The sequence below is a fragment of the Panthera onca genome, chromosome A1 (assembly GCF_046562875.1).
Source record: "Panthera onca isolate mPanOnc1 chromosome A1, mPanOnc1 haplotype 2, whole genome shotgun sequence".
NCBI lineage: Eukaryota > Metazoa > Chordata > Mammalia > Carnivora > Felidae > Panthera > Panthera onca.
This window is the reverse complement of record NC_138339.1, coordinates 62,297,994-62,310,650: the sequence shown is the minus strand read 5'-3', so window position 1 is coordinate 62,310,650 and position 12,657 is coordinate 62,297,994. Positions and strand designations below refer to the sequence as shown.

The 12,657-nt window shown below is 52.3% G+C and overlaps 1 protein-coding gene across 2 annotated transcripts in view; it reads left to right on the top strand.

Moving 5' to 3' along the window:
- SH3PXD2B (SH3 and PX domains 2B) overlaps window positions 1-11,683 on the top strand; it is a 105,265-nt gene extending 93,582 nt beyond the window's left edge. For both annotated transcript variants that reach the window (XM_081796372.1, XM_078446863.2), the window contains one exon: window positions 5,338-11,683. In XM_081796372.1, the coding sequence (XP_081652498.1) occupies window positions 5,338-6,879 (1,542 nt within the window). In that variant the 3' untranslated portion in view covers window positions 6,880-11,683. The remainder of the gene's footprint in view (window positions 1-5,337) is intronic.
- The last annotated feature ends 974 nt before the right edge of the window (window positions 11,684-12,657 follow it).

The following is a 12,657-nucleotide window of genomic DNA, read 5'->3' as shown; positions in this document are numbered from 1 at the left end:
CCGATTCGACATGAAACATGTGCCTTCTTCCGAGCATCTTTTCACACCCCAGGCCGTGTCTCCGACCAAAGCCTGTTTCCACAGCTTTTCTGCGAACCCCACTGGTCAAGCTGGCCCTTCTCCAGCTCTCTTACTCTCTCTGCCAGGACTGACCTTGCTTTAACCCAGCTCCTAGCACTCCACCTGCCTTCTCATAGAAGGCACTCGGCCTGGGTGGCTCAGTTGGTTAAACGTCTGACTTCAGCTCAGGTCATGATCTCCAGGTTGATGAGTTCGAGCCCCGCATCAGGCTCTGTGCTGACCATGTGGAGCCTGCTTAGAATTTTCTCTCTCTCCCTCTTTTTCTCTACTTCGCCCCACCTTGTGCTCTCTCTCTCACTCTCTCTCAAAATAAATAAGTAAACAAACAAACAAAAGGCACTGAAGGCCATTTTTTGAACTGAACTTGGCATCTCAAAATCAAATTCATTCTTTAAATCCTCTAGGAAGCCTCCCCTGATTCACATTGGTTTCCCTTCCCTACCCTGTATGGCTTATCTGGGCCCTATGTCTCAGTCTTCAGCTGAGAGCAAGCCCCTCACTTCTGTACATGCTTTCTTGACATGATGAGAAATGAGTGTTGTTCTCTTCTTCTTCAGTGACTGGGTTTTGTAATCCAAGTTGAAAGTTCCCTTCCCTTGGCACTTTGCATAGATCACTCTGTTCCCTTCTCACATCTAGTGCTGCTGGTCATGAGCTACTACCTCCCTAATTCTTATTCTCTCGTTCATAATCTGTCATTTCTCTGATTCTCGCAGGAGCTCATTATCTTTAAAATGCTTGGATTTCACGAAAGTGCGTCTAGGTGTGACTTTCTTTATTTTTACCTGCTTAGCATTGTGGTGACCTTTTTGATCTAGGCCTCGAGATCTTCCTAGAGAGTTCCCCACTTTTACTTTTTTAAACAGTGCCTCCATTCACCGTCTTTATTCTTTCCTCCTGGAACAGTTATTAAACAGCTTTGTGACCTTCTGCCCCTGTTCTCCACGTCTCCTGACTTTTTCTTCACGTTTCTATCTTTGTCCCTTGGTGCTGCCTTCTTGGAGCATTGAGCCTCATCTTTTTTTTTTTTTTTTTTTTTAACGTTTATTTATTTTTGAGAGACAGAGAGAGACAGAGTGCAAGCGGGGGGTGGGGCAGAGAGAGAAGGAGACATAGAATCTGAAGCAGGCTCCAAGCTCTGAGCTGTCAGCACAGAGCCCGATGTGGGGCTCGAACTCATCAACCGTGAGATCATGACCTGAGCCAAAGTCAGTTGCCCAACCAACTGAGCCACCCAGGTGCACCAGCATTGTGCCTCATCTTCTGGTTCATTCATTTGCTGTTTAACAGTTCAGTCTGTTGCTGATTTTATTTCCACAATTATTTTCATTTCTGAGAGTGCAGTAATGATTCTTTTTCCCGGGCGCCTGTTCTTGTTTCAGCAGAGCCTGTTCTTTCGCAAATTTGGTGCCCTTCCATCACACTCTGAGAATATTAAATATGTTGAATTTAAGGTCCTACTGTTATAGTCCATTATCTCTTTTCTCAGCCATATATCCTTTGCAGTGCTGTTGGTTTATTTCCGTTCTTCTCATGGTGTTAGTACTTGCCTTGGGCTGTGCAAGAAGAGGCAGCAGTCAGACGGTCCAGCAGGGGCTTGTACACAAAGTGCTGGTCAGCTCCCACCAGTTCCAGCGCTAGGTTGGGGACTTCCAAGCCAGCCACTGAATAGTGTGGGGTCTCTCTGACCCAAGCTCTCACATTCCCTGTTTCCACTTATGAGCAATCACCTTCTTTACTCTGCCTGCCCTAAAAGAATGGCAAGAAGGGGTGTGAGGAATCAACCAGCCTGGCCGCTTCTGCTCTGGTATCTCAGTTAATCCCCTGTTGCTTGCTCCTGGGAACCCTGTTCCCAGGCTCCGCCACCTTGAAGTCTGGCAGACCTCAGCCCTGCTCCACCTTTGGTGGCAGGTACCCCTGCAGCAGCCCTGGGCCACAGCCTCCCTCTGCTGCCTCTGTCCATCTGTGAGTCCTCACAATTCCTGGTCCGCTAACTTCTCCCCTTCCTCCTTCTGAGCTTGGCTTTGTATTTATTTATTTCCCTGGCTTTTTCGCATCGAGGGGAAGCTGCTATTCACCCTCCTCTCGAAACCAGAAATCCAACTTGCATAGTATAAAGGTTTGGTTTTCTTTTCCTTGGAGTGCTGAAAAATACGATAAAACCACCTTCTCCTTCAAGACAATAAGTTTCCAGCGTTTTGTACACACACACACACACACACACACACACACACACACACCCCGTTGTTCAAGCATGTCGGCAAACAATATTTGCTGACAGGCACCACCACTACCTGGCTCAGAATGTTCTGAAATCAGCCAAGCGCAGCTCAGGATGTCGTGGACCATGCGCCAAAGCTGAGGCCTGACTCTGTGTGCAGCCAGGAGCTCATGGATCCCTGGAGTTTCCTGGGGGTGTTGGGGTGCCTCCCGCCAGTCTCCACCCCCCACTTCAACTAGAACCAGTCCCCTTTTTTATTTCTGGCCTTTATCCTGTCTCTCTTTGCTGAAGCTGATCCATTTTAAAAGCTCACATACCCGACATTCTTTTCCAGAAAACACAGACATAACCCAACCTTGAAACTTAACTGCTCGTTGTTCCATGATGTCAGCGTACGGCTCTGCCAGTGGTGGCCTGGGGGCCTCCGGTGGGAAGGCACTAAAGCTTTTGGCTTACCCAAGTATTCTCATGAGCAGTTCTGTATCCTCTACTTTCTTCCCCACTTTGCTTCCTGGCTCATTTCAATCTCCTCTTAGCCTTTAGATTTCGTTAATGGAGCCACAGTGTTCCAACACGATGCCCAGGATCACCTTACTTGCCTGCCTGGTCTGTGTATGTTCAAAACATGTGCGGCTGCTGCTGCTGCTGCTGCTGCTGATGATGATGATAGAGGCACCTCTCTGTGCCGGGGACCTTACGCCCTTGATAACAGTCTTCACAGAAGTCCCAACGGGTCGATATCTTCAGCCTATTCTACAGATGCACCTGAGACAAAGAGAGGTTAGGTCCACTGCCCAAGGTTGTATTGCTAGTAAGCGGAGCTGGGATTTGAACCCAGGCGTCTCTGGCGTTAAAGCCCAGGCTTTTTTCCTTCCCCTTCATTCTTGTGATTTGGCATTGGCTTTTATTCATGATAGCTCTCGGCCTCCCTCTGGTAAATGAAAACTCCCGTAAGTTGTGATCAAGAACACACATGTTGAGTGCTTCTGCCGTAGGACTTTGCATAGAGCGTAAGCTTAGCAAATCCTCATTGATGTATTTCACCGCGATTATCGTCCTGTTTTCATTTTCTCATGTACACACTTGGAGTGGTTGAACTCATGGGTGTGCTGACAGTGACTTGTATGCCCAGAGTCACCTTTAATTATTACCAGAGCCACTGGGTGTCAGGGAGATGCTGGTCACCCTCACGCAAAGGGCTTGCCTGTATCAGTACCCTTTCTGGGAGACCAGCGGGGCTTGTTAAATATACACTTGTCACACGCATCCTGCCTTGTCAGTGATCTCCACTGTAATTTAATAATAGGAAACATTTACCTTTCGGCATTGACCGAGGGCCACTGTGTGCATTCGCTTATGCAGTGCTCCTGAAAATCCTGTAAGGGGTGTTCTTGTTCTCACCACCGTCCTCCATCTCACGCTGTGGAATCTCAAGCATGCGGCTTGTGCGGGGCCATGCAGGCGATAAAAGGTGGAGCCAGAACTGGAACCCACACCTAGGGCCTCAGAGCCCAGCCTCTGCCTCCTGCGCTAGGCTGGGCGGAGGAGTGCAGCGGCAGGACTGCACCCGTGGCCCTCTCTGCCCCCAGCACTTTCTCACCTCGAATACAGCTCCTCCCCAGGCAGGTCCCCTTTCCCGGCGGCCATGGTCGTGTAGTGATAAAGGCTCCAGCTCTGAAACCCACACACCTGCCTTTGGCTCCCGCCTCCTCCATTAACTTTCCGCAAGACCCTCTGAAAGTCCCTCAGTTGTCCCGAGGCTCAGTTCTGCATCTGTAAAATGGGATGATAATCCCCATCTCACACAGCGGTTGCAAGCATTAATCGGGTCTCCTGTGGAGGGGGCCTGCCAGGGAACTGCAGAGTATTGGTTTGCTCAGTCTGCTGCCACAAAATGTCACAGGCTGGGTGGTTTAAACAACAGAGGTTTATTTCCTCACAGTTTTGGAGGCTGAAAGTCCAAGATCAAAGGGTTAGCAGATTTGGTCTCTCGCTAGGCCTCTCGCCTTGGCTTAGAGACCGCTGTTTTCTTAACTGTGTTCACACGTGGTCGTCCCTCAGTCTGTGTGTTCTCTGTGTCCTAATCTCCTCTTATAAGCACACCACTCATGTTAGATCAAGGCCCAGCCATATGACCTCATTTTAACTTAATTACCTCTTAGAAGGTTCTACCTCCACATGCAGTCACATTCTAAGACATGGGAGCTGGGGCTTCAACCTATGAATTTGGAGAGAGCATACTTCAGCCCATAACATGCAACATACACGCCTTACAGTCAATTCAGCCATATGATACTGAACAAAAAGGAGACAGGAAACATAAGATCTTAAATACCATGGGTGATTCCACCCATGGGTGTCTGTCCCAGAGGGAGAAGGAGAGGAGATAAAAGTTTCTTTTACCTTCATCAGCAGAGGTTCCCCTCTGTCTAAAGATGAGCTGAGTGTGGAATTGGAGCAGACACTGCCGGTCCTGCAGCCCAACCCTCCTGCAGCCGCACACAGGTCCCTGAATATGACAGCCTCCCATCTCCTACACCCCCATTAGGGCAGCACCCAGAGAGGCCAGGGGATTAATACCCCAGGGGGGTGAGGGGGGCAGGGACTAGGAATCAGGAGATAAATGTCCCCACCCCCCAAGTTGGGATGAGTTCTGCATGATCTCAAAGGGTCCTGGCAGATTAAGCCCCCGTGGCCCGAAACAATAACATACTCCTAATTGGCTCTCTTTTCCCACTTTCTCACTTGCACTTCCTGAAATCACCTCTCAGATTAATTACTTATACCCAAGTCCATGTCTCCAGGACTGCTTTGGGGGATATCCAAGATTAGACCAGAATCTACCCCCATGTAAGATGTTTCTGACCCACAGTAAGGTCTCCATAGATGGTCCACTACAGCCGTTGTCTGGGGATCTGCTGAGTGAAAAGTCCTTGCTTCCAGAATCCAGTCACATGTGGGTTCTCCCAGACTGTTCTGGTCCACTGGCCCTCAGACTATCCCTACTAAGTGCTCTCCTGTGTCCTCCCCTCCAGGTGATTGAGAAGAACTTGAGTGGCTGGTGGTACATTCAGATCGAAGATAAGGAAGGGTGGGCCCCAGCCACCTTCATTGACAAGTATAAGAAGACAAGCAATGCCTCAAGACCCAACTTCCTGGCTCCCTTGCCCAACGAGGTGACCCAGCTCCGTCTGGGGGATGCAGCAGCAGCGGAGAACAACACGGGCAGTGAAGCCGTCGGCCCCTCCCGGCCCCTGCCCGACGCGCCACATGGTACCACGGACTCCGGGATGCCGTGGTCCAAAGACTGGAAGGGCGGCAAGGAGGTCCTGAGGAAGGCGTCTTCCGACATGTCCTCGTGCGCAGGCTACGAAGAGATCTCAAGCCCCGACCTGGAAGAGAAGCCCAGCCTCCCTCCCCGGAAAGAATCCATCGTCAAGTCGGAAGGGGAGCTGCAGGAGAGGGGGCGGCAGAGGATGGAACAGCTCCGGGGCTCCTCACCCAAGCCTCCGGGCATGATTTTGCCCATGATTCCAGCCAAGCACACCCCCCCGTCCCGAGACAGCAGGAGACCAGAGCCCAAACCTGACAAAAGCAAGTTGTTCCAGCTGAAAAACGAGATGGGGCTGGAGTGTGGCCACAAGGTCTTGGCCAAGGAAGTGAAGAAGCCCAACCTCCGACCCATCTCCAGACCCAAAGCTGAGCCACCAGAGGAGAAGCCGGAAGTTGTTCCCCAGAATCCCTTCTTGAAGTCCAAACCTCAGGTTAGGCCCAAACCAACTCCTTCCCCCAGGACAGAGCCACCTCAGGGCGAAGACCAAGTAGACATCTGCAACCTCAGGAGCAAGCTGAGGCCTGCCAAGTCCCAAGAGAAACCCCTACTAGACGGAGAGAGCGGCCACCAGGCTGCTGGGGGCCAAGATGCAGCCTTCAGCCGGGGCTTCCTCCCAGGCGACGGGCCTGGCCGCACCCAGGACAGGACGGCCAAACAGGATGGGCTCAGCCCAAAGGAGATGTCCTGCAGAGCCCCTCCGAGGCCAGCCAAGACCGCAGATCCTGTGCCTAAGAGTGTGCCCGCCCCGCTGCAGGAGGCTTCCCCGCAGAGACCCGTGGTCCTGCCCCGCAGACCACCGCCCCCCAAGAAAACCACCTCATCCTCCAGGCCCCTCCCAGAGGTCAGAGGACCACAACGGGAAGCCAACGAAGGCAAGACACCTCCTGCCCCAGGCCGGGCCCTGCTGGTCCCTCCTAAAGCCAAACCTTTCCTTTCCAATTCCTCAGGTGGCCAAGACGACATGAGAGGCAAAGGTGGTCCGGGACCACGGATGGCGGGCAAGATCGGAGAAAACAGGGAGAAAGCCGCAACCCCCTTCCCCAATGCAGATGGCCCGAAGGACTCTTTATATGTGGCTGTGGCCAACTTTGAAGGAGACGAAGATACCAGCAGCTTCCAGGAGGGGACGGTGTTCGAGGTCCGGGAAAAGAACAGCAGTGGCTGGTGGTTCTGCCAGGTCCTGAGCGGGGCCCCTTCCTGGGAAGGGTGGATTCCTTCCAACTATCTCAGAAAGAAGCCGTAGCCACCTCCTTCCCTGTGTGGCGGTCCCGTGCATCCCTGCTGGCTTTACCCACATATTTAATATGCCTCTTAATTTATCAACCTTCATGCAGCTTCAAAGGAAGGAAGGCTCTGGAGTACTGTGGTTTCTTCCCTCCCATCACAGCATTCCCTGGAGGCTCAGAGGGTCAGAGGCCACACCCCCTGCTTCCTCTCCAAGCCAGCATCCCTGCCTTAAGGCCGGTGGCATTGCCACCCTGTGTAGGCCACCTAGCAGCGGGACCGTGACTCTCCGATGCCTCCAAGACCAGAACCCATGATCTGGAAACTGCAGAAAGGGTCTCTCATTGCTGGCACCCCACCCAGTCCGTGATGGCTGGCCCCCAACTTCTCCGTGTTTCTAAAATCCCAGTGACTTTATTTACTCAGTTTCCAAAATGCCTGGTACCAGAAAGAACTCCATCCCCTGGAAGTTGGCTCCATTGCCAATCCCAAGGAGATGTCCTCCTCGAGGCTCGGGGCCCGGGAGCCTCTCAGGTTTGACCAGATGCAGCTGTCCCAGGAGTGGACCTGAAGGTCTGCTGAGCCATTCTGCCTCCCATCTTCTGTCTTGGGACCCTGACTGATCCTGAGGGCATGGTCCCAGCCCCAGCACGCTTCACTTTCCCACAGCAGGGCTTTTTAAATAGGAATCCCCACCCCACCATGGGGCATTTCACTTTGTCTCCATAGAGCCAGAATCTCAAAGTCGGTTTGAAAGGAGCTAATCCCAATCCATGCCCCTTGTGAGTAGCTAGTAGGTGCCAGATTCTGTACTTGGCACTTTACATTCATGTTTCAATCCTCACATCAACCCTCTCTTGTAGTATACCTGTTTTACGGACGAAGAACCTCAGACTCAGTGTGCCCAGGGGCACACGAGCTGGGCAGAAGAAGAACGAGAACTTGAATCGAGCTAGTGTGACTTCGATGCCGGTGCCCTTCCCCCAGTAAGAGGCTAACCAGGCAGGGGAAAGGAAGAAGCTGACAGTGTCAGGAGCAGGTGGCCAAGGGCTTCCTCGTGGTGTGGGCACCAGTAGCTGCTCCCACACCCACCACGCCTCCAACCCATCACAGCTTGCACCGAAGGCTGCCCTACACTGTGGACAGCTACTTCTCGGCAACGTGGGGATGCCCAGGGCTCTGGCGGCTGCCACAGGGCCCTGTTTCCTCCTCCTGTGCTGCTGCCTGCTCTGGGGGATAAAGCTCGTGGAGCCAAGGGAGCTCAGATGGTCTCACGTGCCAGCCTTGAGGGGCCCTGGTGGCTCAGGGGCCAGCAGCTGCATCTCCACAGGCAGATGCCTCCCGGCCCTCTCTGCTGCTGCTTCCTGCTCCTCTCTGGCATTCACAGAGCAATTTTTCTTTCTTTCTTTTTTTCTTTCTTTCTTTCTTTCTTTTCTTTTCTTTTTTTTTTTTTTTTTGCATGCATTCTCCCTCTCTGTCATCTCACTTCCACCCATTTGGACAGATATGCTTCACGGAGGCACAGCTGCATTGCAGAATCAGAATCGGGCCCCGAGGTTTCTGGCTCCAAGCCCAGAGTGCTTGCCTGTGGACCAGGCTGCCTGCGGGGTGAGAGGGCAGAACCCCTCTTCGCCCCACCCTACCCTGCAGAAGAGGATCCAGCTGCAATCTCCAATTCAGTGATCGTCTGCTGTGATGCTTTGTGGACCACAGGGCCAGCTTTCCCAGGGACGCCCACTGGCCCCCTGCAGTGCCAAAGACTTCTGTGCAAACAGCCCTCTTCTGCACTCCGCTGCCCGCACTGCCACGTGGGCTCTGGATGCTTCTACGGGAGAAGGAGTGTCCTGAGTCACAGTAGCATCTTTATTCCTTCCTTCAGTCAGTCCGTGGACCCCGGGCAGGGCCCCGAGGTGCTTCTGGCGGTGCCCGCTTGCCCCCTGGCCCTCTGCCCAGAACCGTGGGGAAGGACAGCAGTCAGGGAGAGGGGGAGCCGGGAGAGGGCCACCCACATCTTTGACATCCCCTCATTTGGAAGGGAGAGAGCCCGTAGCATGGTTTTCAGAGTTTTTGACCCACTTTGGCTTAAACAGCTTTTATGAAGCTGTTATGCAGGATTCGACTACATTTCCAAAGACAGAACTCGGTCTCTTTTTTGCTGATTCACTTCTGCTTCCGTTGACCTTTCCAAGTATTTTGTGAGTGCCTACCACGTGCTAGGCACTGGGTACACCAGGATACGTGTGGCTCCAAGCCCGGCTCTGAGAGCTCTGGCTTTTGTTTGCTGATTCCACTGAAGGGGTTATCTTTGGCTCCGCTCCCTCCTCCCGAAGGTCTGCTGGGTGGGAACAGACTGGTTCCACCTCCCTGTGGGCAGAAGTGTTCCTGCAAATGAAAGAATTTGCTTTTTTGTTATTAGTAGTATTCTGACGTGAACTGAAGGTACTGAAACCACATTGCTCTCTGTTCACCGTTCTTTGCTCAGGACACGTCTAGGGCCTGAGGACTCCTCTCCCGGGCCGGCTCCGTTTGCCACAGTGGTGGGCCCTTCCTCAGGCAACTGGAAGTAGGGGGTCTTGATGGCCCTGTGGCTCTCCCTAGCTGTCCTTGCTCGGGAACTTAGGTTTACAGCATTCAGCCTGGTGGCCACCATTCTGCGAGCAATTGGTGAAGCCTATGCAAAACTCCCCTGAGGTGATGCCCACAGAAAAATGCCCAAGACCACAGTTAAAACTCCCATGCCACGCTCAGGACAGGTCACTGGTGCTTAAACTCCTTCCTTTAACTTAACTCTCACGACAGCCCTGTGAGGGCATAGGATCAGCCCTGAGCGGTGGAGAGAAAGTTGAGGTTCACAGGGTGAAGCCACGTGCCCAGTTTCATTCAAGTTGTGACCGAGTTGAGACTTGCGTCAACGGGTGCCCTCTCCCCAGGTCCCGGGACTTTTCCTCTGCCAATGGCAATGAAATGTGCGTGAAGCAGGTCACCCCCGCTCATAATTTCGGTTTCTCCTCCCCTCACCTCGTGATCACACGTAGCAGTAGGCCACAGGCCAAAGGCAGGCGGAGGTGGGTTTTGTTTTCTCTTCTCACCCCTGCTTCGTTCCTCGTGATGACTGTTTCAGCCTACGTCCTACGACCAAACCACAGCTTACAGTGCCACCAACTCTCTGGAAAATCTGAGTTGTAGGATCACCACTTGGCAGACTAGGCCTTTGCAAAAAATCTCTGCCATTTGGTGGGTTTATGTCACTGTCCCAGGCTGAGACGGGGGAGCTGGGCGCTCGCTTGGACCACTGTTAACGCCCTACCCCGCTGAAAATTGCTGGAGCCCACATGAGCTCCCATTAATCAATCATCTTAAGCCTCCACCACAAGGCCTTCCCATGTAACCAATCTCTTAGGCAAAGTTCTTGGCCTTAAGACATTTCTGAGCCCACCGAGGATCCCCCTACCAGGCGAAACGTAGGAAAACAAACTTGCCACGTGAAAGGGCAGGCGCCATATCTCCCCAGGATCTGGATGGTCCTTAGGCTGAGGGACGCACTGTGTAGTATTGTTACAGCCTGTATCAAGTACAAAGCACTGTGTGGGATCAAGAAGTCACTCCTGCCTTCAAGTAGCTGGTAATTCGACATCATCAGGAACAGGAACATTCGGGGCTTGGCTGCCATCCTTTCATTGTGCCCAAGTCTCTTAAGTGTTGGGTCAGGCTGCTCCCTGGGAGGTCTCGCCCTTCTCTTTGGACTGCGTCAGTGGGTATGGGACAGCCTGAGCCCTGCACTGCAGTCCTATCCCTCCCCCTTAGTTGTCCAGGCTTCTGCTGCAAACCAGCCACACCACACCATAGACCAAAGATTAACTAATGTCAAACTCTGTGGCCTGGAGGAGTGGGAAATTGGCTCACACTGAGGCCTGAGGGTGTAGGATGCCCTCTGTTCGCCCGGAGGAATTGCTCCTCACTTGGCTGAGGTTCTGACATTGAGACGGACCACAGCCGGGGTCCCAGACGGGCCAGTCCCAGCACTGCAGAGCGAAAACCCAGAAGGCTCCGTGGTCTTCACCTGCTCATGGACCACCTGCTGAGGACCCTTTCCCACAGACTTGAACGTCCAGCTTCGTAGGGTAATGTCTGGTTTCTGGTGCTACCCTGCCAAGTTATCCACACCCTCATCACGCTTCAGCATTTCCCTCTTCCTTCCTGTCTGCATCCCTCCTCCAAATTAGGCCTCTCAGTGACTCAACTGCTGTTATCCTTGAAGAGGCCAAACCCAGTGCTACAGCCAGTAGCCTTCACTTCCAGGTCTTCTATAAACGTACAAAAGGAGGTGCCCCCACCAGGCTTGTTACAGCAATAAGCAATTCTAACACAGCTGAGGTGTCCGTATTTTATCCCAGTGCGTGCCTGTCTATGCCTTTGTGCCCATGTAGCTGTTAATAGTGCCCCTTTCACTCGTCCAGGGGAGACGATAAACTATGGTCACCTTAGCGATCCCCACATTTCCTGCTTCCGAGCGCCACCAACAACTAGGCCATCTCTCACATCCCTCCAGGAACGGGGGAGCTCTGACCACCTTGTCCCACCGCCTCCTATCTGCTCACGGAGTGACACTGGAGATCCCTGAATGTCACAGCACTCCTCATACCCTCTTGGCAAACTGACGAATTCTGGTGGTGGTTTTTGTTTCCTTTTAACACACACACACACAAATACACGAGGATATGTAATGTGAGGGGGGGGAGGGTGGTGAACACTTAGCTGTAGCATGTATAGACTATATACCATTAGACTTTTTTTTTTTTTTTTTTTTTTTTTAATAAAAAAGTGCTTGACTGGTTTCAAGCTTCATTGTGAAGATGCAGTGTCTACGAATTTTATTTGGCTAAAGAAGAATTACATAGCTTTGTGCCCTGGCATTTTGGGCTTGAGTTTGGGGAATCAAAGAACAGAGAAGCCTGTGAGCTGTTTGGCCGAGAGGGGGGACTTCTCTGTCAGCCTCCTAGTTCATCTTGATTCTTTGAATCACAATGTCCAGAAATTAAGGGAAAACATCCTTGTGTTCACTGGGTATCTCCCACATATCCTCAGCTCTGTGCCTAAGGGTGGAAAATTTAGCACATCTGAGGTGTCTTGAACCTCTCGCTGGTGTTGCCTACCCATGGGCAAGAGTGTGGGGTGGAGGGGAGGGGCAGCCGTGCTTGGGCTGTGGGGACTGCCCAAGCCATCTGCTCTGGGGAGAGGGAGGGCATTGTCTGATGCGTTATCACCTTCCCAAGGGCACAGGCAAGGCCAAACCTACCCCCAGCCTCCTTGGCCTCAGGTGAATCATTAAACAAAATGACACCACCACCCACCTTCCTAGGGAGAGAAGAAGAGAACCAACAGAGTCCCTGAACAGAAAACATCAAAAGGGGAAATTTACATTTGATATTCACCCTCCCTTGGATGAAAGATTTCAAAGAATGCAATTACCTTCTGGACCTTGCTTAAGGATAATGGTCCTTTGTGTGTTAGTCTCTGTTTCCTTTTAAAAAAAAAAAGAAAATCATGTGCTTCAGCCCCCTCCCCCTCTTAGGAGCATTTTCTCCCAAATCTTCCAAACTAATTGTGGTTGTTCGTAAGAATACAAGTGATAAGGGCATGGGATTCCTGGAGCAGGCATGCAGGGGCACCTGACCCTGATGGGATGGGATTGGACCATGGTCAGGAACCAAACCTGGCTGACTCTCTGGAGGGGGGGGGGGGGGGGGGGGGGCGGTTCTTACCCCATTGCCCTCAGGACTCAGTTGGAACTGGTACA